Source organism: Ornithorhynchus anatinus, chromosome 4, assembly GCF_004115215.2.
Source record: "Ornithorhynchus anatinus isolate Pmale09 chromosome 4, mOrnAna1.pri.v4, whole genome shotgun sequence".
Classification (NCBI taxonomy): domain Eukaryota; kingdom Metazoa; phylum Chordata; class Mammalia; order Monotremata; family Ornithorhynchidae; genus Ornithorhynchus; species Ornithorhynchus anatinus.
In genome coordinates this window covers 44,031,459-44,057,390 of record NC_041731.1, presented here as the reverse complement: position 1 = coordinate 44,057,390, position 25,932 = coordinate 44,031,459, and the positions used below count along the sequence as shown (strand labels likewise).

The window sequence follows — 25,932 nt, the reverse complement described above, 5'->3', positions numbered from 1 at the left end:
GCCTCCCTCTTCTTGCTTCTGCCCAGGGCTTCCTAGTTCTTTAATCATTCGTGTTCTTGGTCTTTAAAGCTTACTGTTCTTCCCACAACTGAAAAGGTATCAAGAGCAGCATTTGTTAGCTTTAGATCCCCAGCAATTTTTATTTCACCCAAAGCCTGTCAGACAGGAACCACCACCTCCCCCTTCTGCACATAAATGACGATCACCATTTTCAAATTTTCTAAACATTGACAGCCCAGTGCTCAGATATATCACTTTGGACGGCCGAGGGCCACATTCTCAAGGACTTACTGCTTCTTGTATTTCACACCGGAAGACGTGAATCCTGAAGAGCTCCGCGTTATAATGACTTTCGGTGAAAGCAAAGCAGTCGCTCTCAGGGGTCCCATCGTGCCCTCGGACACAGAAAAGGATTTTATAGATGGGATAGTTTGCTATTTCTGTGTTGGTCTGAGGATCCAAGAGTCTGTTTAGAGAAGGGGGGAAGAAAAGGAAAATGGATCACTTTTAAATTCTCATATCTTTTTGCCCCAAAAGTTGACCAGGCTCAACTTTTCCCCAAAAGTTGACCAGGGTACGATCAGGTACCCTAATCATACCAAGCCCACGTCTATTTCCAAAAGAAAGATTCCTGCACTTCCTAATTATAGACTACATGGAGGTAACCCAAAGTGTTCAGCAGCTACTTGGCACAGGAGGGTAAGAGGGTTTTTACAACTACAGAGTTAACAAGCACTAAATCGGAATGTCCCTTAGAAAACCTTACTTAGCGTGACAGTCTGATCCAAAAGGCAAATCAGAACTCTGCTAAAGTAAGTGATGTGTTTCCATCTACCTCTTAAGAGTAATTTACTTTAGTTGTGGTTTACCAGACTGATACCAAACTCCTCTGAAACTTATCTGCCTAACACAAGATAGACATGATGGAGTTTGGTTTAAAATGTACGAATTGGTCAGTAAAACGAGTATCTTAAAAACGAAGCAAGAGCAGCCCCTTCAGGAGAATCCTGAAAGTATACCTCTACGACAGGGACCGGACTGCCTCTCGCCCGAGTTTATACGTATCTCTTGATACCTCTTGATGTGAGTGCGCTACGTAGCTCACTCTTTTTACCCACATACCCAAATTTGGCCTTGGTCTTGCTACGAAACAAGTGTTATTTAAAGGAGTATGAAGGAAATGGAAAAACCCACCATATCTTGCTGCAAATGATATTGATCTTTCTCTACAAGACTCACCACAATAAGGTAGTAAAGCTTAAAAGGGGGGGGGGGCACCTCTTTTTTTTTCTTTCTTTCAAAGAAAGAATACCTTCAGTCAAGAGCTACCCCGGCACTTAGTACCGTGCTAGTAAGCACACAACAGATACAACAATTATTATTATTCTACAGACTAACACATCACAACTAAGGCCATTTAACTAAAACCCTGTTCAGGGCAAGATACATTTAGACCTCACAGATAATGGTGATATGCTCCCTTACCTGGAAAATACAGGTATCCAGCACATAAACTCAAATGAAAAGAGCAAAATGGTTTGTCCAGTATATTACCCAGTGAGTACACATTTGCTTAGGACTCTTTAGAGTCCCTCTAAAAACTGGTCCTGATCTCTGACAGCTCTAAAACTAGATATCTCTTTTAGACTTAAATGAAAAGATTTGGCCAAACAGCTCACCACCTTCAATGGGAAGGAAGTGCTAATCTGACAGCCCGGACCATAATGCCCCAGAAAGGACAATCAAGGTACCTCACAGTTCCTTCAGACACATTCGGCACCGACAGGGTCACATCTAGAGATGTCTGGCACTGGCTTCGTAAAATTGACATCATCCGCAGGGCCTCTACTTCACTCCTGGGGGCGTTCACCGACGCACACCCCAAGTAAGTTAGTTTGCTGAACATCACGCTGTTCTCATCGGCTACTGGGGTAAAAGGACTCAACTCTTCAGAATCTGCAAGGAGAAAGGGGACAATGACTTAGGTCGGCAGTCTGGGTGGACATTTTGGTTTTTTTGAACAGTGTGCTTGATGGAGCGAAAACTCCCATTAAAATGAGGCGGGTGCTAAGTACTAAAATCTGGGTGCCTAGTGGATAGAGCATAGCTTGGGAGTTAGAAGGACCTGGGTGCTCTGCCACCTCTCTGCTAAGGAATGTTGGGCAAGTCACTTCACACCTCTCTGCCTCACTTACCTCATCTGGAAAAAGGGGATTAAAGTCTGGGAGCCCCATGTTGGACATGGACTGTGTCCAACCTGATTAGCTTGGATCTGTTGTAGATCTTAGTACAGTGCCAGGCGCATAGTGAGCCCTTAACAAATAGCATTAAAAAAATGATGATCATTGGAAACCGGGGAGAAATACCATTGAAAGATACCAGAAAGCCCATATTAGACAAAGAGCCCTGGGGAAGCTAAAAACTAAAGATATTCTTGGATTTGCACCTTTTATTCATCCCACTCCCAGCCCCACAACACTTATGTCTACATCTGTAATTTATTTATTTAAAGTCTGTCTCCCCTTCTAGACTGTAAGCTCCTTGTGGGCAGGGAATGTGTCTACCAACTCTGTTTCACTGTAGTCTCCCAAGAGTTTAGTGCAGTGCCCTGCATAAGGTAAGCGCTCAAAATACCACTGGTAGACTGACAAAATTCCCGCATTTACCCACCCCATTTTTTGGTATAATTTTTGCAACACAAAAAAAGGAGAGTAGGTATTACACTACGAATTAAGTCCGGCAATTAGGGGAACAGAAGACAAAATAGGGGAAGTAAAAAGGGGGAGGAAAACAAGGGGAGAAGGAAGAGAAAGGTAAGAGAACGCTCCCAGGTGAGGTATACAAAAGGTAGTCAACGAAGTAACTGAGAAGTAACACTGTCTAGTGGATAGAGCACAAGCCTGGGAATGAGAGGACCTGGGTTCTAATCTGTGCTCCACCACTTGTCTACTGTAGGGCAAGGGCAAGTCACTTCACTTCTCTGTGGCTCAGTTACCTTATCTGGAAAATGGGGATTAAGCCTATGAGCCCCTCGTGGAACATGGACTGTGTCCATCCTGATCAGCGTGTATCAATCCCAGCTCTTGGTAGGTACAGTGCCTGGCACACAGTAAGCACTTAATGAATACTTTTTTTTAAAAAAAGTAACTCTCACCCATCTCCTCTTCCTCTCCTGGCGCTTACCCTCAAGTTTCAAAAGAGAAAACTTAGGAGCTGCGGTTTGCATTCTGGGTGTCCTGATCATAACTTTCTTCCTGAGCCAGTGCATTGCTTTTGTAAAAATATTTCCTTCTCAAAAATTGGGGGCAGAGGAGTGGGGATTAGCTGCGGTGAAGGTGATTTTGCAAGTAACTTTTTCCATGGGACCTTCCCTTTTGCTGGATTTTATGTGCATTACAAGAGCTGACCTATGATACTGAGCTGTTAAAATAAAACTAAAAAAAATAAAAAAAAAATAATAAAAAAAAAAACTTAGGGGAAGCAGCGTGGCTCAGTGGAAAGAGCCTGGGCTTGGGCATCAGAGGTCATGGGTTCGACTCCCGGCTCTGCCACTTAGCTGTGTGACTGTGGGCAAGTCACTTAACTTCTCTGTGCCTCAGTTACCTCATCTGGAAAATGGGGATTAACTGTGAGCCTCACGTGGGACAACCTGATTACCCTGTATCTACCCCAGCGCTTAGAACAGTGCTCTGCACATAGTAAGCACTTAAATACCAACATTATTAACTAAATCAACGATTATGGCGGAAATTTACATGGGAAACTTTTCTTTTATTTTTATCTTCAATGTTTTATTTTCCTACCAAGGCTAAAACTCCTCCCTGCACTTATTGTCTTGTTTTATGCTGTCGAGTCACTTCCGACCCATAGCGACTCCATGGACACATCTTTCCCAGAACACCCCACCTCCATCTGCAGTAGTTCTGGAACTGCTTTACCACTGGAAGTGGTTTACCATTACCTTCTTCCACCACAGTCGACTTGAGTTTCCACCCTCGACTCTCTCCCATGACGCTGCTGCCCAGCACAGGGGAGTTCTGACTTGTAGCAGAATGCCTTCCACTTGCTAGCCACTGGCCAAGTTAGGAATGGAATGGGTATGACTCTGCTTGACTCCTCCTCCCATAGCTGAGACTGGTAGAGTACTGGAAACTCTCCAGATGCGATCCTGAGAGAGGCCCTGCACTTCTCCAAATTCAAAATGATACCTAATTCTGCTGCTTCCTCTTCCATAAAATCCACAAGATCTCCTTTCTCTCCACCCCTGTCACAGCCAAACTGCTTATCCAGACCCAGATAATCTCCATTTTGGCCTGCCCTATTGTCATTCTATCTTCCTTCCAAAAACCTGTTGAATCCACCTTACCCATTACCTCAGTTACTTGGCTGCTTCTTTGTAACCCTCCTCTGCTTTTCTTTGCCCATCTTGCTAGATTCAATTACCAGTAGCTCCCTGGCCCGCTAGAGTTCTGCCCCTTATTTTCTTTCTGTTCTCATCTCCCCCAGCCAGGAACCCTTTCCCTCAAGTTGTTCTGTTTCTTTCTGTCCCTCTGAACTCTACGCCTTCTCCCAGGGGCCCGTTATACTCCTGGAACAAATTCTGCCTCTCTACTCTTCTATTTTTCCTTCCTCCTCCAGGTTCTCTTGCCTGCCCAAGTGGAAGTTATCAGAATTCTCTTTTCCCGAATATCATTCACTCATTCAATCGCATTTATTGAGCGGCTACAGTATGCAAAGCACTGTACTAAGCAACTGGGAGAGTACAATAGAGCAACAGACATATTCCTGCCCACAGTAGGCTCACAGTCTAGAGGGGGAGACAGACGTTAATACAAATAAATAAATTACAGATACATTCATATGTGCTGTGGGATACATATATGTGCTGTACATCACTTATCAGCCATTTGACACTCTGCCAACGATGCCAAATAAACTTAAAAATAACTTCAGAATTTGTGTATGTGTGTACGTGTATGTGTCCCCATTCTATCCCCCAAAGAATGAAATCTCTTAGAGGGGAGGGATTGAGTCTTTTGTTTGTTGTGAACAGGACCACCACACTGTGGGCGCTCTGCCAAGCTTGAACCACCATGGTAAATCACTGGGGTCACCAAGCAATCCTCACCTCCTTGTCCTGGATTCACCGGCAGGCTCATTTCTGGTTTCTGAGGACCCGCCACTGACACCGGGTTAATGGTGGATGACGTGGACAGGTCGCCAGGAAGAGGCCCGTCGCCCTCTCCATCCAGCTGTGCTCCTTCTTCATGTTCTCTTGCCCTCGGCTGGTCTTCCACTGGTGGATCCATCAGCACGTCCTCCAACTCCTTCTGCAGCTGCTGCTCGCTTCCATTCCCAACAATCTGAGGGTCACAAACACGCACAGTCACCAAAGACGAAAGAAAGGCCGGTCCTGAATAAAATTGGTTTCGGGTTCCAAGAAAATGATGAGCATTTCTTTCGACACCAAGATATCTTCTAAAAAGAAATGAACCAACCCAACAAGCTGAGACACAGCTGCACTCTCAATTCGTACAATGGCATTGGAAACAAAAAAAAGGAAACGAGCAGGGTTGCAAAGTATTCCTCAGCATTTACTGTGAGTCAGAGTGTCCATGTTTTGGGACCAAATATTTCGACTGGCATTTCATATCTTTATATGCCTGCCAAAAGAAAACACTTCAATGGGACACAGCTCTCCTCCTTTCCTGCTTTCTGGAAACAGGGAAGTACGTAGGTTCCAAAAGCTTGTCAGTCACCAACAGGCCTTTGTAAATCTATCTCTGGCATTTATACGGTGCCCACCACAAGGCTCATGCAGTATTTCAAAGTACATCTGTGTGATGATCAGGCCCTAACCTCTATTCTGAGAGGCTCAAATTAAAATAGGAAGAAAGGTGAGTAGCTATGGATGCACTGGTACTTTAGCAAAGGTCCTTTATTAGAGGTGTCATGATGGCTCAGTAGCAAACATTAGGCACATGTGAATGCAGTAGACAAAAGGGTGGGATGACTGTTCTTGTTCCCATTACAGAAAATCATTTTTGATCCATTGTTTCTGCATTCTGGGAGTGCTGAAAAAATACCAAGAGTTGATTTAAGAGGCTTTTTGGTGACACACATGCAGATTTCGACAAGGGGTTAAGATGGTGAAGGCTACGAGGCCAAGAGGGAAGGGTTATCAAGTCAGATAGATGCACAGGAATGACAGCCACCCCAAGGGAGGGGTGAAATGCATACAGACTCTGTTCAGTACAAAGCCAAGAATGCAGATAGCTCTAGACTACAAGGGGGAGCCAGCACCAACGCGTTTCCGTTGATTTAAACTACATGCTAAAAACTTTGAGTACTTCTGGCTGTCCAAGCCTTCTCTGCCGGCAGTTACTGGAGGAAATTCTAACAACTTTGCAGTTGTTCCCCTGGAAACAGATGCCACACAGGTGCCCCGCCTCCCAGTTCCAATGATCCAACACCAGTTTCTCCACACTTCATCTTTTCAAGTGCTATGACTAGGCTTTTAACCGGGAAGTTAGGCCAGACATCATCATTAAGCAGGAACAAAAACAAATTTCTGAGCACCAGCCTTATCATCAGAAATAGCATCCACTTGAAGTTGGACCTGTTATCAACGATTCTTCTCTGGAAATCCAATGTTAAATATTAATATGACAATTCAGTCAAGAGCAACCAGGTCTGCAAAACACTTAACTTGAAGCAACTGTTTCTAGAAAAGGAAGTAACTCGGCAGGATGGAACCTCAAGCCACTTCGAGCGGACAGTAAAACCATCCTGAAAGTCTCAGAGAGAGTCTTGGGCTCCAAAGTTTAAGTACTCATTAATTAAAGCCATCCCTTTACATCTGCCATTCAGGGTGGACCAAATCAAAGAAGAAGAAGAAGAAGTAACTCCCCTCTTGAAAAATGTTATCCGGTCAGTCTGCTGGGAAAGTAAATAGAGAACTTAACCAACAGGATGTCTGCCTCCTTTACCTTCTGCAGGCATTGTACACACAATACACTTACTAATGCAGGCGTGCCAGCGGGCTCTTCATTTCTTATGTTTTTCTCAGTGGTGTACTCGGCCCGTTTGCCCTTTAAAAGTTTGAAACTCCTTGTGAAGTACTAACGACGTCTTCCATTTCCTATGTGACCTCCGCCTCCCTCCCACCGCGCCATCAGCCCATACTGTCTAGTATAGCGTTCTACACACAAGTAACATTGCTCAATGATTGACATGTTCAGTAATTAGGTCAAATGTACATCCCTCACGTCACACAACTCCAACGCAAGGTCTCTGTAACAGGCGTTAAGGGTGTGTATGATTCTTAAGCTAAAAGTTTTCTTTTTTGTTTTTCATTTACCCCAAACACTCCTTCCAAGATACTCAGGCAACCAAGCAGCAGCTTCACAAGCCATAAGACTTACAGATGTTATGAGAGGCACTCCCTCTCAAGAAGAATTCATCACCACGGGAATGCTCAGGGATGGGAAGTCATCTGGCCTTTCCATCTGCCCTCATCCTGTGAACGAATTTAAGTTGACCCAGAGGAGAGACCACCTTAAGGCAGGCAAAGCAAAATGAGGACAGAGGCAACTTGAACAACACCCCACCAAAATATGGGCTGCCCTACCCACTCCTAATCTCATTTTCAGCATCTAAAACCTAAACAAAACTCTACAGATTCAAAAGGTCAGGAGGCAAAGACTCAATAAGCAAAGAATGAGATTACAGCAGGTAAGAAATACAGAGATCACATCTGGATCTTACAGTCACTTTAAGTTATCAATATAAGGAGAAAGAGATGGAAGAAAAGACACCATTCACTAAGGCAAGGGCAGCTCTGTTGTAAATAAACTTGAAGCAAAAAAATTTCAAAACACTGAATCAAACGCACTTTAGTTTTTGAACTAATCAGCTATACCAGAATGATAACGGTGTGAAACACTTCACCTTCATAAGGTCACTAAAATCCACCCTTTCCTCTCCATCCACAATGCTCTCATAAATAATCCAATCACTCATCCTATCCCACCTGAATTATGGCATCAACCTCCTTGCTGACCTCCCAGCCTCCTGTCTCTCCCCACTCCAGTCTATACTTCATTCTGCTGCCTGGATCATTTTTCTACAAAAACGTTCAGGACACGTCACCCAACTCCTCAACAAACTCCAGTGGTTGCCCATCCACCTCCACAACAAACAAAAACTCCTCACCATTGGCTTTAAAGCACTCAGTCATCTTGCCTCCTCCTACCTCACCTCATTACTCTCCAACAACCCATCACTTCACTCCTCTAAAATGCTAACTTTCTCACAGTACCTAGATCTCATTTATCTCACTGCCGACCCCTCGCCCATATCCTGCCTCTGGCCTGGAATGCCCTCCCTCCTCCAATCCAACAGACAATGACTTTTCCCCAACTTCAAACCTTATTGAAGGCACATCTCTCCCAAGAAGCCTTACTTAAGCCCTCCTTTCCTCTTCTCCCACTCTCTTCTGTGTCACAGTGACTTGTTCCCTTTATTCAACCCCCTTCCCAACCCCACAGCACTTACATACATATCCATAATTCACTTATATGAATGTCTTTCTCCCCCTTTAGACTGGTAAGTTCATTATAAGCAAGGAATGTGTCTGCTTATTGTTATACTGTAATAATAATGATGGTATTTGTTAAGCGCTTACTATGTGCTAAGCACTTTTCTAAGCATTGGGGGAGATACAAGGTGATCGGGTTGTTCCAGGTGGGGCTCACAACCTTAATCCCCATTGTACAGATGAGGTAACTGAGGCACAGAGAAATTAAGTGACTTGCCCCAAGTCACACAGCTAAGTGGCAGAGCTGGGATTAGAACCCATGACCCTGACTCCCAAGCCCAGGCTCTTTCCATTAAGCCACTCCCAAGTGCTTAGTACAGTGCTCTGCACACAGAAAGTGCCCTCAAATACGACAGAATGAAAAAATGAACTGGGATAGACACAGAGTAAGCAGATGGGGCCAAGTCTCTGGCGTACACAAAAACCACAATCCACAGTCCCTTCAATTTTGCTTTCAGTGCTCCTTTTCTATCCTCAAATAGTCCCAAATAAATTCTGGGATGCCCATTTGGGAAAAAAGGCAATGAAAAATATACCTATCCCTGGCATTTCCACTTTTCCTGCATTCAAAAATTCCCCAAATCAATCAACCTAGTGTCTTAAAACTATGGCACACTCATGCAAAACAGACATCTTCTGAAGTTTCTCATCTGCAATTAAACCGAACAGTCCCATGATAAAATTGGCCAAAATATCATTCCTTGAGAGCTAAAATCTAATTTATGTACCTGAAAGACAAAATGTTCCCAGCAAAACTTTGTAGCAACTTCCTGGTCTTGATTCCTATATAGTTTTGTTTTTTCCACTCACATTCGCCATACGCAACAGTTCATTTCCCTTCCCAAGGTCATTAACAATGCCACCTAGACTCCCAGTAAGTTTATTTGTTGCAGGTTACACAAAGCTACTTCGAGCGCATTAAGAATCCTAAACAATACGAGGAAGTTAACTAAAGAACAACTTCTCTGAAGAGGTTTCACAATTTAGGAGGCTAGGCACTGACACGAAATGTTTGAGAAATCCCTACGGGCATGTTTCAAACAGAGAATAGCAAACAACCTTCTGAAAATATCTCCAGTTCCCACTACTTGTTCAGGCTGCAGAGATAACAAGTTCAAACTGTTTCGCTCAACCGCAAACCAACTTGGAGAAGCACTGTGGCCTAGTGGGAAAAGCACAGGTCTGGGAGTCAGAGGGCCTGGGTTCTAATCCCAGCTCTGCCACCTGTTTGCTGTGTGACCCTGGGCAAGTCACTTCACTTCTCTATGCCTCAGTTACTTCACCTGTAAAAGTCCTATTTTGTCCAACCTGATAATCTGTATCTACCATAATACTTAGTACAGTGCCTAGCACTCTGGCGTAGTGGATAGAGCACGGGCCTGGGAGTCAGAAGGTCATGGGTTCTAATCCCGACTCCACCACTTGTCAGCTGTGTGATCTTGGGCCAGTCACTTAACTTCTCTGTGCCATCTGTAAAATGGGGGTGAAGACTGTGAGCCCTACATGGGACAACCTTGTACCTTGATTATCTTGTATCTATCCCAGCACTTAGAACGGTGTTTGGCACATAATAGGTGCTTAAATACCAACATTACTATTATTATTAGCATGGAGTAAGCACTCAACAAATTCTGTTAAAAAACAAACAAAAAAAAACCCAGTGCTGCAAGTTGTCAGCGAGTAAAGTGGAAACAAACCTGCTGTCGAGATGCAAAGATTTTTTACAATACTCTCCATAAGTAAATCATTCAATCACTGGAATCATTCAATCAGTGGTCTTGACTGAGCACTTACTGGGTGCAGAGCACTGGACTTAATGCTTGGGAGAGTACAGTGCAATAGAGCTGGTAGACACATTCCTTGCCCATAAGGAATTTACCACACAGAGGTGGAAGAAAATAAGACTGACATGACGGAGTTGATGGGTTCTACTGAGTAGGCCTGAAATTTGGTTCACTATAGGATCTCCCAGGGATCCAGAGTCAGGTTGCCTTCAGTGGTCTACCTTCCACCTGTCCCCCTACATGGTATCTCTCACCTTCCTCCATCCCCTCCCCAAAACTCTTCCATCTGCTATCAGGGCACCTGGCCTAAGAGAGTCCGCATTTCACAAATTCTTCTTTCTCTCTGCTTTTCCCGAGCCCGGCCCAGGACTTACCTTGAGAGAGGGAAGAGAGGATAAGAATCAGTGAACATGAATGGATCTGGGAGGCAGAACCGAGTGGCAAGGGAAAGGTGTGTGGAAGTAGGACAGTTTGATCCCTTTGGGAGTCAAGGGAAAAAAAGTCAAGGGAAAAAAACCCAACTCTTTTCTCTTTTTTGCAATGGTATTTGTTAAGTGCTTACTATGTTCCAGGCACTGTACTAAGCATGGGGATAGATACAGCTAATAGAACTGGACACCATCCATGTCCTTCATGGGGCTCCCAATCTCAATCCCCATTTTTCAGATGAGGCAACTGAGGAACCGACAAGTGGTGGAGCCAGGATGAGAACCCAGATCCTCTCATTCCCAGGCCTGTCCTCTTTCCACTAGGCCATGGCAGCTTCTCCCTGTCGTGCAACTTTCTTCGGAATGGAAAGCCTACTCCAAAAGTATGGGCAAGTCACTTCACTTCTCTGTGCCTCAGTTTCCAAAATGGGGGTTCAATACCTGTTCTCCCTCTTACTTAGACTGTGAGCCCCATGTGGGACCTGCCTACCTTATATTTACCTCGGCAATTAGTACAGTACCTGATACATAATAAGTGCTTAAATATCACAAGTATTATTGTTATTATTAGGGAATCTTAAGTGCTACTTGCCATATGAAGAAACACAAATTCATAAGGAAAAATTTCCTGTGGAATCCCAGCCAAGTCATCCAGGCTCTTTGGGCCTCAGTTACCCAACAAAAATATGGAGAAAAATTATCATCATCTCCCAGGAATGCTTCCTGTGTGAATGATGATAGGTATAAGCCACATTCCTCGCACTACTAGTTAAAAATCCAATAAGCAGCAGCAAATGCCAAACGCCAGACATCAACTCGACTGAATCAACTGTCTGAAGTGGATTTCCACATTTCTATCATAAAACATGAATGATGACTTTCTAAATAAATATTAGCGGATTCTAGAAGTAGGCAAAACCTGGTTACCTGAGAAACTACTTAATTCATATAATTCAGAGAAGCAGCGTGGCTTGGTGGAAAAGGCCCGGGTTTGGGAGTCAGAGGTCGTGGGTGATAATCCCAGCTCTGCCACTTGTCAGCTGTGTGACTTTGGGCAAGTCACGTAACTTCTCTGTGCCTCAGTTAGCCCATCTGTAAAATGGGGATGAAGACTGTGAGCCCCATGAGGGACAACCTGATTACCTTGTATCTACCTCAGCGCTTAGAACCCTGCTTGGCACATAGTAAGCGCTTAACAAATACCATCATATTATTACTGTCTTAGACGATACCAGGTGGTCCCCCATTTCCCAGGGAACAAAGTTGGGCACCAATCTCCCAATTTGCGAGCCCCTCTCTTGTAGTTTTCAACCTACTGAACTGGAGTTGAATTGAGTGCGGGATACGCCTCCAACACTCCTGAGGACTCATAAGCAGCTGGTAGTTAAATACAGAGGAAATGGGGCACACTGGGCTAAATAACATAGATTGCTCTTAGATCTCTGCTTCCTGTCCTTCATGTGAGGAAATATCTCACTCTACGATGTGGTCTGGCACAGCGCCCTTTGGAGAAGATGAACTGCATTTTCTAGAACTGAACCTCCTGAACACAAAGCTTTCACCAGGCAGCCCGGACTCTTGGGTGAGGTGTCTTCTTATTTCTCTTGCACTGTACTCTCCCAAGTGCTTAGAACAGTGCTCTGCACAGAGTAAGCACTCAATAAATACCACTGATTGATTGCAGTGGAAGCAGGGCTGATGATCCAAGGACTGATGGTTGCTGACTTGGCTAGGTTTATGACTCAAATTGCTGAATTCAGCCGAGAAACGACAACAATGCCATTTGGTTATAGGATTTCCTTTGAGGAGAGGTCCAACCATTTTACCAATGTCCTGTTTTGTTCATAGTACTTCTTACTGAATCAGTCCCTTGGCAAGTTTCCCTGCCTCTGGTCCCATCCTAATCCAGTCCACACTTTTCTCTGCTGCCCGGATCATTTTCTGTGGGCAGGGAACGTGCCTGCTTATTGTTATGCTGTACTCTCCCCAGTGTTTAGTAACAGTGCTCTGCACACAGTAAGCACTCGATAAATACAGCTGAATGAATAAAACTTTTTTCACGCACATCTCCCCTTCCTCAAAGATCTCTGACGGTTGCTCAACCCTCTCTACCTCAAGAAAAAACTCCTGATCCTTGGCTTTACAATGCTCTATCAGCTCTCCCCTCCCAATTTATTCTTGCTACTCTCCCACTGCACCCCATTTGGGACACACTTGGCCACCATCAATCCAACCTACTGGCTGTGCCTCCTTCTCACCTCTCCGGTCACCCGCTTCTTGCTCACATCCCTCCTCTTCTGCCTGGAACTCCCTCCCCTTTCACATCAGCAGACCAGTGCTCTCCCCATCTTCGAACCCCTCCTGAGAAGCGGGGTCATCTAGTGGAAAGAGCACAGGCTTGAGAGTCAGCTGACCTGAGTTCTAACCCTGGTGCTGCTACTTACCTGCTGTGTGACCTTGGGCAAGTCACTTAACTGTTCTGTGCTTCGGTTCCCTCAACTGCAAAAGGGGGATCCAATAGCTCTTCTATCTCCTACTTGGGCTGTGCACCCCAGGTGGGACCTTGATTACCGTGCATCTCCCCTAGTACTTAGTACAGTGCTTGGCACACAGTAAGCCCTTTACAAAAACCACAATTGTCATTATTCCTATTATCAGTAATAGTATTACCATGTCCTTCAGGAGTCCTTCTCTGATGAATCTCTTATATTTCCTCCCTATTAACTCTTCCCTAGTGACCTTATTAAATCTTCAGCATTCTGTGCCACCCAAGCACTTAGGTGACCTTGGGCAAATCACTTTTCTGTACCTCAGTTGCCTCATCTTTAAAATGGAGATTAAGACTGTGAGCCCCCTGTGGGACCACCTGTTTACTTTGTATCTACCGCAGAGCTTAGAACAGTGCTTTGATACAGAGTAAGCATTTAAATACCATCATTATGATTATTATTATCCCCCTCCCCGCCCAGGATTTGTGTACATATCTATAAATTCACTTGTTTCCCAATTCCTCTAATCTGCCTCCTCTACTATACTGTAAACTCCTCGAGGGGAGGGATCAAGTCTACTGTACTCTCCCAAGCACTGAGAACAGCGCTCTGCACAGAGGAAGCACTCAAAATATAGCACTGCTTGACTGAATAGTTAAGCCGTGTGTGATTCAGCAGCAGCATGCCTAAATTCTCCTACACCTTGGGGGCTGGGTTCTTACAGAACCCCGTGTGGGGGAAAAACTCGCATTACAATGTACTCATCTACTGCCTGATGCTGGGTTAGGAGCACAACTGTTTCCCCCCAATCCTTCACCACACAGTATCCAGTCACACGCACATCTTGGGAAGAACATTCCCTATCTTGCATCCTAAGCCAAACTCCAACGGGAAACGTGTTCTGGAGGAACCGAGGGTACTCCTCTCTAGACTGTAAATTCCTGGTGGGCAGAGAATGGATCTACCCATTCTATTGTACTGTACTCCAAGGGTTCAAGAAATACCATTGATGGATTGATTTCCAGAGGGAACTCCACCATCCTCTTCTCTTCTTGCATCCCGTCCCACTATTCCTCAGCACCTGTCTTGCTGAGGAAGACCTTCTGGGCAACTGCCTAGGGCCCTGGGATTTTTACGGACTCCAGGGGGCCGTGGTGAAAGAGAGCAAAACAGAACCACTCGCTCTTTTGGAAAGAAAATGAAACCTTAGAGAAATGTCAGAAGTCTGATAAATCCTCCATTCTTGACTTTCTTTTCCACCTACGCATTGCCCAGATAAAAATGCCTATTCTATAAAAGCAGAGTGACACAGGGAAATAGAGACCTTAGGTGATTTCCCATGTTAAGGTCTACGGGAGACTGCTCGTTTCACAATTCCTCTAGCCTGGATTGTAATCTCCACTAGATTGTAAAGTCCACGTGTGCAAGAATTAGCTACTGATTCTGTTGTATTGTACCCTCCCAAGCACTTAATACAATATCCTGCACTCACTAACCGCTCAATAAACGTAACTGAATGATTGGTTAACACATTTCAACTTTTACTGATTCCTGAAGTGATCCATTTCTAATGAGAGAAAATAATCAACCAAACAATGGTTGGCAAAGTGCAGCTTGGGAAAGTACAGTACTCCAGAGTTGGTAAACGTGATCCCTGTGTACAAGGAGCTAAAAATAAATTCTGGATAGAGGAAACAGTAGAGCATAAATTTACTTAAGTGCTATAGGGCTGGTGTGGTTAAGGGGTACTCAGATGAGTGTGTAGTCAATGCGGAAGGGAAAGCGACAAGGGAAATGAAGGCTTAGTCAGGAAAGGCTTTTTGGAGGAGAGGGGATTTTAAGAGGGCCCTGAAGGTGGGGAGCAAGGTAGTCTGTCAGATATGAAAGGGGTGGGAGTTCCAAGCCTGAGGGAGAACGTGGGAGAGGGGGCAGTGGAGGGATAAATGAGATCACGGTACACAGACTAGAGGAGTGTTTGAGCTGGGTTGCAATAAGAGATCAGTGAGGTAAGGTCAGAGGGAGAGAGTTGATATGCCTTAAAGTCTATGATAAGGAGTTTCTGTTTGATGCAGAGATGGGTGGACAGCCAGTGGACGTTTCTGAGCAGTAGAGAACTGTGGAATGAACAGGTTTTTTTTAATTTTTGGGTTTTTTCCAGAAAAATGCTCTTTGCAGCGAAGTATAGACTAGAGAGGGGAGAGACAGAAGGCAGAGAGGTCAACAAGGAGGCTGATGCAGTACTGAAGGCAGGAAATTAAGTGCTTGGATCAGCGTGGTAGCAGATTAGATGGAGAGGAAAAGGCAGATCCTAGAAATTCTGTGAAGGTAGAAAGGACAGGATTTGATGACAGATTGAATGTGTAGGGTGACTGAGAGAGTTGAGTCAAGGATGATGTCAAGGTTATGGACTTGTGAGACAATGAGGACGGCTGAGCCACCTACAGCGATGGGAAAGTTGGTAGAGGTCAAGGTTTGGGTAAGAAACTAGCCCAAATTCAAGAGCTTTTTCTGTTGTTAGCTTGGTTTTTGTAACTCTGCATACACTAAGCACTCAATAAATATGACTGAAGAATAGAAACAAATAAAAAAACTCCACGTTCATACAGTTGTATTTACTGAGTATTTACTGTGTGCAAAGCACTGTACAAATGACACTGAGTTCTTTCCTCTTTCCCAAAACCTGTTCATTGGCCTCCAAACACCCTTTAAGCAACATGCCACAATATTAGATTAGACAAAGTTCCCAGTTTCCTTATGAGAAGCAGTTCTCCACAAGCTCAATGATTTCAAGAACTGTAAAATGTCCCAAAGGATATGTCGGCACTGTACATAACTGTAAATTATTAATTTACATTAATGTCTGTCTCCCTTTCTAGAATGTAAGCTCCTGGTGGGCAGGGAACATGTCCACCAACTCTGTTGTCCTTTCCCAAGCACTCAGTGCAGTGCTCTGCACACACTAAGAGCTCAATAAATACCACTGATCGATTAGCAATCTCCAGTGTTTGCAACCAGAAACCGTAATCCGGTCCTCCAGTTGGCAGGTGACAAGCCAAGAGGAGGTGGCAACAGCCCCATGTGGGATATGTATTGTGTCCAACCTTGTATAATAATATTGGTACTTGAAAAGCGCTTACTATGTGCAGAGCACTGTTCTAAGTGCTGGGGTGGATACAGGGTAATCAGGTTGTCCCACATGAGGCTCACAGTTAATCCCCATTTTACAGAGGGGGCACAGAGAAGTTAAGTGACTTGCCTATAGTCACATAGCTGACAAGTGGCAGAGCTAGAATTCGAACCCATGACCCCTGACTCCCAAGCCCGGGCTCTTATCCAACCCTAGCACTTAGTACAGTACCTGGCACATAGTAAGCGCTTAACAAATACCATATATTATAAAAACTCAACAGGCTGGATGGTTAATGTTCTATGGACCAATATTAAAATTGACATTCATAAATCCTACTGGATAGTGTCCAGAGGGTTGCAGGGTGGTTAGTGGTAGTTAGTGGAAGGTCGCAGGGTGGTGACCTCTCTCACCAGGTACCTTTTAGAGTGAGGTCTGATGAGTACTGGGGGTAACTGGCTCTGGCCAAACTGTTGCGGGGTGAAGGCGATACCGGCAATTGCTTGGGGTTAATTCTGTCAAATGAAGAGCCTCTCTTCATCCCTCCCCACCGCTCCGCTAGTTCTTCCTTCGCCTTACCGTGAGCCACTTTCCCCACAGACGAGCCCACCCCAGATCCCACCCCCACCCTACCCAGCACCGGTCCCCACACAGACTTAAAAGAAAAGCCATAAGCATGTCTCTCTGAGAGATTAAATCACCTTGATTCCAGGAGACAATCACAACACAGCTCCGACTACTGCAGTGTTGTTGCTGACACGGGCTTCCTTTCGTCAAACAGAATGGGAAGTTTACGGAGGAGCAGCCAATCAATGGAAATGTTTTTATCAAACATCTCTCCTGCCAATGCTTCCCGAGTGGAATACTACTTACCCGTCAAAAGTTTCTGCACGTACTTTCAAGTTTTCCCCCCGTCTTCAAGTTCCTCATTAAGCTAAAGTTTTGCTTAGAGGAAGAGCAGAATGAACTCAGATTTTGAAGTCTTACCTTCAATCCTGGTTTCTCATCATCACTACCGTTATTTGTAGATGGAGTTTCATCCCCTTGCCTGGAAACCAAGACAAAATCTTCACTGTTAAGAGTGGACACCGAGTCTGAGGAGACACTGATTTTTCCAACAGACGCCTTGTCATCCATGACTCAAGAAGGAAGCTCAACTCATGAATGATTAAATATTTTATAAAATCCTGAAAAACAAAAGCCATAAAGATACTTTATATAGAAACGTATGCCAAAAGCTTGGTTTCTTTTTCCAAAAATCCTTCTATTTCGAAATTAACATTTGGGTGGTGCAACTACTAGTGGCCAATCTACAATAAATGGCACGATTAATTGACATTTACTGAAATCTTGCTCCATTTCTAATGTGAAAACTTTTGTTTTACTACTCTTACGCTGACTAAAACAGAGCACATAAGGAAGGCTTTCGGAAAAAGAAGTCCACTGGTTTTAAATGCTTTCTCGGTAATTCGCTTGCTTAGATTACCGTACTATACTTTCTCTTCTGCAAATGTGGACATTTGGTGGTATTTCTAGCCAAGATACCTCAAGCTTCCGAAAAAGAAAACACAGTGGATGGCTCTGTCTACACCGAGTGATTTGACAAATTGCAGATTCCACTGTCAATGTTCAAGGCTAGCGGCCAAAACCGCCAGTGCTACGCACGGCCCAATGCTCCCCAACTCCAGCAAGCCAAGAAGGGCCGCCTGACTGCCAGGGCACCTCCCTTCTCCATTGCTCACTCCCTGCGTGAGCCGAGCGTGGGCACAAGCTACCTTCCCAACCGATGCAATGGGTTTTCGCCACCTACGGCGCCATTCCACATCTGGGCCTCTGAGGAAAGTGGCGTGGTCTAGGGGAAAGAGTGTCAGGGGACCTGGTTCTAATCTGGGCTCTCCCGCTTCTCTGCTGGGTGACCTTGGGCAAGTCACTTCACTTCTCTGTGACTCGGTTCATCTGTAAAACTGGAATTAAATCCCATTCCCTTCTAATTAGACTGTGAGCCCCAGGAAGGACAGGGGCTGTGACAAACTTTTAAGCAGCGTGGCTCAGGGGCAAGAGCCCAGGCTTGGGAGTCAGAGGTCATGGGTTCATATCCTGGCTCTGCCATTTGTCAGTTGTGTGACTGTGGGCAAGTCACTTAGCTTCTCGGTACCTCAGTTACCTCATCTGTAAAATGGGGATTAAATGTGAGCCTCACGTGGGACAACCTGATTACCCCGTATCTACCCCAGAGCTTAGAACAGTGCTCTGCACATAGTAAGTGCTTGACAAATACCAACATTATTATCTTTAACATTATTATTATTATTACTGTCATTTTTATTATTCTCCAACTGTGGAACTTGAGTCAAGGATTGGAGAGGGAGGCATTAAAACTAATGTGGAAGACTTCCGGCGTCTGAAGATCTGCAGGGCTCACAGGAAGACTTTCCAGGGTGGGGGGGTCTCCTCCCAGAAAAGGTGTGAATTCTTTCCCGAGGGGAGGCTCCAGGGCCCTAGGGAGGTGGGGCAGCAGCAAGGGCAGGAACAGGGGCATGGGCACAAGCAGGTCTTAGACATCTACCATGCAGGCCTGGGAAGCCACCCTCATCCCAGTACAACACAGCCAAAACTCACCACTGGCCATGGGGAGGAGAGGAACCCCGTGCTCTGTTCTGAGCTGGGAGGAGCAGTTCCCGGAAACCCCAGAGACCTTGCTGCAGCCTATTCTGGGGCTCCTGAGTCTGGGAGGCAGGAGAGGGAGGAGCTGCCCTGCTGTTGCCCATGCCTGGCCATAAGGACACTGGCCTCTTGCACCTCTCCGTTCACCTTCCCTTGTCCAAAATAGAACTCATCTTCCTACCCAAACCCTATCCTCTCTTTGTCTTTCCCATCACTGCAGAAAGCACCACTATCCTCCCTGTCTCACAACCCCATAGCCTTTTCAATATCGACTCACCTCTCTCATTCAATCCAAATTCCATCTGTCACCAAATCCTGTCGATTCTACCTTCAGAACACTGCAAAAATCTGCCCTTTCCTCTCCAACCAAACTGCTACTATGCTGATCCAATCATTTATCCTATTCCACCTTGACTAGTCCATCAGGCTCCTCATTGATCTTCCTATTTCCTGTCTTGCAACACTCAGTCCTTACTTCACTCTGCTGCCCAGATTTTTCTAAAAAATAACAAACCGAAAACATTCAGTTTTCCACATCCCCTCACCCTGGTGCCCCATTCACCTCTGCATCAAACAAAAGCTCTTTGCCGTCGGATTTAAAGCAGTCAGCTTGCTCCCTCCACTCTTACCTCACTGATTTCCTACTACACCCCAGCCTGCACGCTTCACTCCCCTAATGCCAACCTACTCACTCTCATCTATCTCACCCCTGACCCCCTTCCTACATCTTCCTTAAGGTTTGAAATTTCCTCCCCCTTCATATACAACAGACCACCACTCTCCCCACATTCAAAACCTTGTTAAAATCCTATCTCCTCCAAAGAGTCCCTCCCCTATTAAATCCTCACTTCCCCCATTCCCTCTCCCTTCTGCACTGCCTACAAATTTGGATCTGTATCTTGTAAGCACTTGATATTCACCTCACCCTCAACCCCTCAGCACTTCGGTTTATATCCGTTATTTATCTTAATGTCCATCTCTCCCTCCAGACTGCAAACTCCTTTGGGGCAAGGAATGTGTCTACCAACTCAGTTTGCTTTTTTGGTTTTGAAAATGGCATTTAAGAACTTTTTTTTAAAAAAAATGGTATCTGTTAAGCACTTACCATGTGCCAGGCACTGCACTAGCACTGGGATACATACAGGCTAATAAATTGGACACCATCCAGGTCCCATATGGGGCTCACAATCTTAATCCCCTCTTTACAGGTGAGGTAAAAGACACAAAAGTTAAGTGACTTGCACAAGGTCACACGGTCTGGCAATTATATTTATTGAACGCTTACTGTATGCAGAGCACTGTACTAAGCACTTGGGAGAGTACAAATTAACAATATAACAGACACCTTCCCTGACCAGAACAAGCTCACAATCTAGAGAGACAGCAAACAAGTGATGGAGTCAGGATTAGAAACCAGATCCTTCTGACTCCCAGACTCACATTCTATCCACTAGACAACACTGCTGTACTCTCTCAAATACTTGGTACAGTGCTCTTCACACAGTAAGCATTCAAATACCACTTACTGATTCATGTCTCCTCCTCCCAGACAGCAACAGCTGCGCACAGTGATGCAATTCCATTGCGCCATGTGCAGCAGAACATATTGACACATGTGTTTGGGTGGAGGAGGGCAATAAAAACGTGGCCCCTGAGTTCCCTGGAGGGTAGTGGATTAACCGGACCCAGATGTCATGTGGCGGAGAGGAGGGAGAGGGGACAAGTAGGAGCAGGATGGAAGTCTTTAAAACCTCTAGCTTCACAGTGAAGCTGTGTTAATGTGTGCTTAAATTGTACGACTGGCTCCTTATACATCGGCTGCTCAAAACTGTCATTTTTACTTGTACTCCAAAAGGTCCCCGACCCCTGGCTTTAGAAGATCAGGAAGGCTATGACAATCTTTTCTGACCAAAAGACTGTTTGCTCAGAGAAATTAGGTGCCCAAGAACCACAGAGAGAAGAACCATTAGGTTTCTTGTCGCTTGCAGTTACGTTCCTTGTAGTTCTGACATTTCAATTATTCACGTCTCATCACTGAGAGTGTTAGAGCTTCTATTGTGTACAGAGCAATGTACTAGGCACTTGGGAGCACTTATTTCTCACCTCAATTACTGCAGTTTCCCTGCCTCCTGTTTCTCCCTTCTCCAGTTCATACTTCACTCTACTGCCAGGATCTTATTTTTTTTAAAAAAAAAAAACAAACAAAAACCATTCGGTTCATAACTCCCCAGTCAAAAGCCTCCAATGGTTACCCACCCACCTCCACGAACAGAAACCTCTTATCATCTGCTTTAAGGCACTCAATCAGTTCTCAATCAGTTGCATTTACTGAGTCCTGACAGTGTGCACAGCACTGTACTGAGTGCTTGGGAGAGTACAACAGGCACATTCCCCACCCACAAGCTTACAGTCTAGAGGGGGAGAGAAACATTAATATAAATATCGGATATGCACTCAAGTGCTGATGAGCTGAGGGGGAAATGAATAAAAGGAGCAAATCAGGGTGAGGCAGAAAAGAATGGGAGAAAAGGAAATGAAGACTTTTAGTCAAGGAAGGCCTCTTGAGGGAAATGGGCCTTCAATACGGCTTTGAAGGTGGGGAGAGTACAGTTCCGTACAGTTCTTGGGCACCTAATTTCGCGTCTATCTGATATGAAAAGGGAGGGCGTTCCAGGCCAGGGGCAGGACGTGGGCAAGAGGTTGGCGGTAGAGTAAATAAGATGGAGGTACAGTGAGTCAGCTGGCATTAAATGAGTGAAGTGTGTGGGCTGGGTTGTAGTAGGAGAGCAGCAAGGTGAGGTAGGAGGGGGCAAGGTGACAATGTTTTGAAACCGACAGTAAGGCGTTTGTTCGTGGCAGAGGTGGATGGGCATGGTTTTGTGACTGGGCATCAAAAGGTCATGGGTTCTAATCCCGGTTCCGCCACTTATCTACTGTGTGGCCTTGGGCAAGTCACTTCACTTCTCTGTGCCTCAGTTACCGCATCTGTAAAGTAGGGGTTGAGACTGAGAGCCCCACGTGGGACAGGGACTTTGTCCAACCCCATTTGCTTAAATCCACCCCAGTGCTTAGTACAGTGCCTGGCACATAGTAAACATTTAACAAATACCACAATGATTATTAATCATTATTATTATTATGGGCTACAACTGAAGGTTCTAAAAAAGTGGGGAAACATGTCCTGCATGTTTTTGTAGAAAAATGATCCGGGCAGCAGAGTGAAGGATGGACTGGAGTGGGGAGAGACAGGAGGCAGGGAGGTCAGCAAGGAAGCCGATATAGTAATCAAGGCAGCATAGGATATATGCTTGGATTAACACTGTAGCAGTGTGGATGGAGAGGAAAGGGAGGATTTTAGCGATGTTGTGAAGGTTAAACAGGCAGGATTTAATGACAGATTATGTGGGTTGAATGAGAGAGAGGAGTCAAGGCTAATGCCAAGGTTAGGGGCTTGTGAAACAGAAATGATGATGGTGCCGTCTACAGAGATGGGAAAGTCAGGGGGAGAGACAGGGACTGGGTGGGAAGATAAAGCATTCTGTTTTAGTCTTGTTAAATCTGAGGTGACAACGGGACATCCAAGTAGATCTGTCTTGAAGGCAGGAGGAAATGTGAGATTGCAGAGGAGAAAGATAAGGGCTGGATTGGGAATCATCCATATTGAGGTGGTAGCTGAGGTCATGGGAGTGAATGAGGTCTCCAAGGGAATAGGTGTAGATGGAGGGCAAAAAGGGATCCAGGAACTGAACCTAGAGGGACACCCCTTTTAGAGGATGGGAGGCAGAGGGGGGGCCTGTGAAAGAGACTGGGAATGAGCGGCCAAAGAAACAGGAGAACCGGGAGAGGACAGGGTCAGTGAAGCTGATCTCAATCTACAACGCAAATCGCAAGCTCTGCTCCACTAATGCCCACCTAATCACTGTACCTCCATCTTATCTCTCGCTCCACTGACCTCTTGCTCACAGCCTCCCGCAGGCCCGAAACTCCCTCCCTCCCTCATATCCAACAGTTGCCCATTCTCTCCCTACTCAAAACCCTCCAAAAAATCACATCTCCTTCAAGAGGTCTTCTCTAAGCCCTCATTTCCCCTATCTGTGCCTCCCCCACTGCTGCTTTGACCATGCAGTTGGCTGTGTAGCCCTTAAATCACTGTGTCACTCACCCCAGCCCCACAGCATTTAGATAAATAGCCTTAGACTCTATTACTTCCATAATTGATTTTAATATCTGTCTCCCCTTGTTGACTGAAAGCTCCTTGTGGGAGGGATGGACCTAATAGTATGGTGCTTTCATTCATTCAGTCATATTTATTAGGCGCTTACTGTGTGCAGAGCACTGTACTAAGCGCTTGGGAAAGTATAATTCAGCAATAAAGAGTGACAATCCCTGCCCGCAACGAGCTCACAGTCTAGCTCTGCACACAGTAAGCACTCAAATACCACCGATTGAATAAAAGAAGATGACACTGTCCCTGCTCTTAAGGATCTGGAAATCTAATAATAATAACCACAATAACAATAAGAATAATACAGACTTGGTGAGGCAGACTGACAGGATGTGTAATCTACCTGATCTTTTTACATATCAACCTGCTTCCTGTTTACCTGTCAATACAGCCACTATTTACATCTCAACATTCACCTATTTACTCTCAAGGATCCAAGGTTCCCCCACCTGGATATGAACTGGCAATCAATCCAGGAATTAATGGCTGGCCACACAAGATTAAGCAACTACTGCTGTGGACAATCTCTCAAAGTTTAAACCTCTCTGACCTCACTATGTCCCCCTCCATTCACCCCATCCGGGTCTGCCTTTTCCAACAGCACAGCCCCTCAAGCTCCTCACCCCTGCGCCTGATCCCACTCCTACCCAACGCATCCCCACAGGCTCAGCCAAGTGGGGCCTGTGGAACCCCCTCACTCCATTATAGGAAAGCTTCCCTTCCCCCAGACCTGCTCCTTCTCGTCATTCCTGAAACCCGGCTCTCCCTAGATGCCACCATCTCCCCCACTGACCTCCCTGCCTCCCGTCTCTCCCCACTCCAGTTTATCCTTCACTCTGCTGCCCGGATCATGTTTCTAAATAACGTCCCGTCCAAGTCCCCCGACTCCTCAAGACCTCCTGGAGAGCGTCCAGTGATTGCCAATCCACCCCCGCGGCAATCAGAAGCTCCTTCCCATCAGCCTTAAGGCACTGCAGTAGCTCGTCCCTTCCTACCTCAGTCGGCTGGCTGATCTCCTGTTACAAGCCCGCTCCCCTAACGCCAACCTACTCTACTTCCACCTCAACTGGCTCATCACCATCCCCTCGCCCGCATCCTGCCTTGGGCCTGGAACTGCCCCCTTCGTTCCTTCCTGAAATCACACCTCCTCCAAGAGGTCTTCCCCAACTAAGTCCTCCCTTCTATGTCACCTATGCATTTGGATGTTCAGCCCTCTCCCAGACCCACACCACTTATGTCCATGTCCGTGTTCACCTGGAATGTATTTCAACGTCTGTCTCCCCCTCTAGTCTATAAAATCCTTAAGGGCACCACCTCTGTCTACCCACTCTATTGTGTTGTCCACCCAAGTCCTTAGAAGAGTGCTCCTCACACTGCACTCTAGGTGGATAAAGGTAATCAAATTGGACACAGCCCCTGTTTCACATGGGGCTCTCAACTCTAAGGGAGAGAGAAAACGGGCATTTAATCTCCATTTCACAGATGAAAAAATGGAGACACAGAGAGGTAAACTGTCTTGTCCGAGATCACCCAGCAGGCAAGTGGTGGAGCCGGAATTAGAACCCACAGCTCGTGACTCTCGGTCCTGTGCTCTTTCCACTGGATCACGTTGCTTCTCTAATCTCCTGGGGAAGACATACGCAATTGGAATCAACTGCTAAAAACAAGAGAGAGGCGGCAAAATAGGAGAGTAGATAAGTGGAACAAACTAGCCAACATACATGTTGAGGACGGCTGATGGGATTTTGTCACCAGGGCAATGGGGATTTGTTGGGGGATAGATGCATTCTGAAAGAGGTGACTTTTAGGAGGACTTTAAAAAGTGGGAAGGGACAAGGTTTGGTGGATTTGGGTTGGGAGGACGTTGCACTGGGGGAAAAGTGTGTACAGTGAAGCTGAGAGGGAGGGATACTTCAGAGGTTTGTTTGGGAGGAATGAAAAGAGCAAACAGGGCTGTTGCAGAAGAGAACAGAGAGAGGAGGAGGACAAAGTTTATCAGTATGTCCTCTCCCCATGCTTTCAGGCCAGGTACAAAATTCAGTGTCCATGAAATTTTCTAGAGTTTGGTTCAGCACGCTGCATGCTGTCAGCATTTTAAAAATGCTTTTGACTAGGACAACCTTCCAGCCCCCAAACTTCTAAAAATACAGATTAATTGAATTCAGTGTACTTGGGCCAACATTAACCTTAGAAATAGCAATATCCTGTCCAGTTCCACTGAAACCCAATAGTCACAAGAAACCTCATCTCACACCTTCCTATGCGGCAAGGACAACGGGGCTTGAGCCAGAATGAAAGCCAAAGAGAGATAAAAGCAAGGCAGTGAGGTAGAGCATGGTACTAGAGGCGAGCGGCATTTTACGAAGCAGTCCAAAATTAGAAACATTTGATAACTCGACCTCCCGCCCCAGAAGTTTCTGGAACGCCCCCCTCTGCCCTTCCAGTTTTCCAAAAAACAGAGGGATTATGTTCTTGGGGAACCCTGCATTCACAAGAAAACTCACACTATAGTATGCACAGCTTGATGCCACACAACCGGTTCTTCTGACAGCATAAACGTTTTATCCAGACGGATGCATGTTGTTGGAAGGAGGAAGAGGCATGGCCTAGTGGAAA

The 25,932-nt window shown here is 45.5% G+C and overlaps 1 protein-coding gene and 1 non-coding gene across 6 annotated transcripts in view; both read right to left on the bottom strand.

Annotated features, from left to right (window-relative positions):
* The window catches only part of LOC100089730 (rab GTPase-activating protein 1), a 110,175-nt gene that overhangs the window by 62,181 nt on the left and 22,062 nt on the right, over window positions 1–25,932 (bottom strand). For 3 of the 5 annotated variants that reach the window (XM_029062805.1, XM_029062809.1, XM_029062808.1), the window contains exons 1-5: window positions 25,821–25,922; window positions 17,415–17,614; window positions 5,129–5,363; window positions 1,752–1,956; window positions 292–466 (exon numbers count right to left, since the gene is read on the bottom strand). In XM_029062805.1, coding sequence (XP_028918638.1) covers window positions 292–466; window positions 1,752–1,956; window positions 5,129–5,363; window positions 17,415–17,564 — 765 coding nt within the window. In that variant the 5' untranslated portion in view covers window positions 17,565–17,614; window positions 25,821–25,922. Of the gene's footprint in view, window positions 1–291; window positions 467–1,751; window positions 1,957–5,128; window positions 5,364–7,424; window positions 7,521–17,414; window positions 17,615–25,820; window positions 25,923–25,932 lie in introns of those variants that run through there. The other 2 variants (XM_029062806.2, XM_029062810.1) reach the window with 2 other exon arrangements.
* On the bottom strand, window positions 4,041–4,178 carry LOC114811592. Its single transcript, XR_003759288.1, has one exon. It is a non-coding gene; the product is annotated as a small nucleolar RNA SNORA7 (small nucleolar RNA).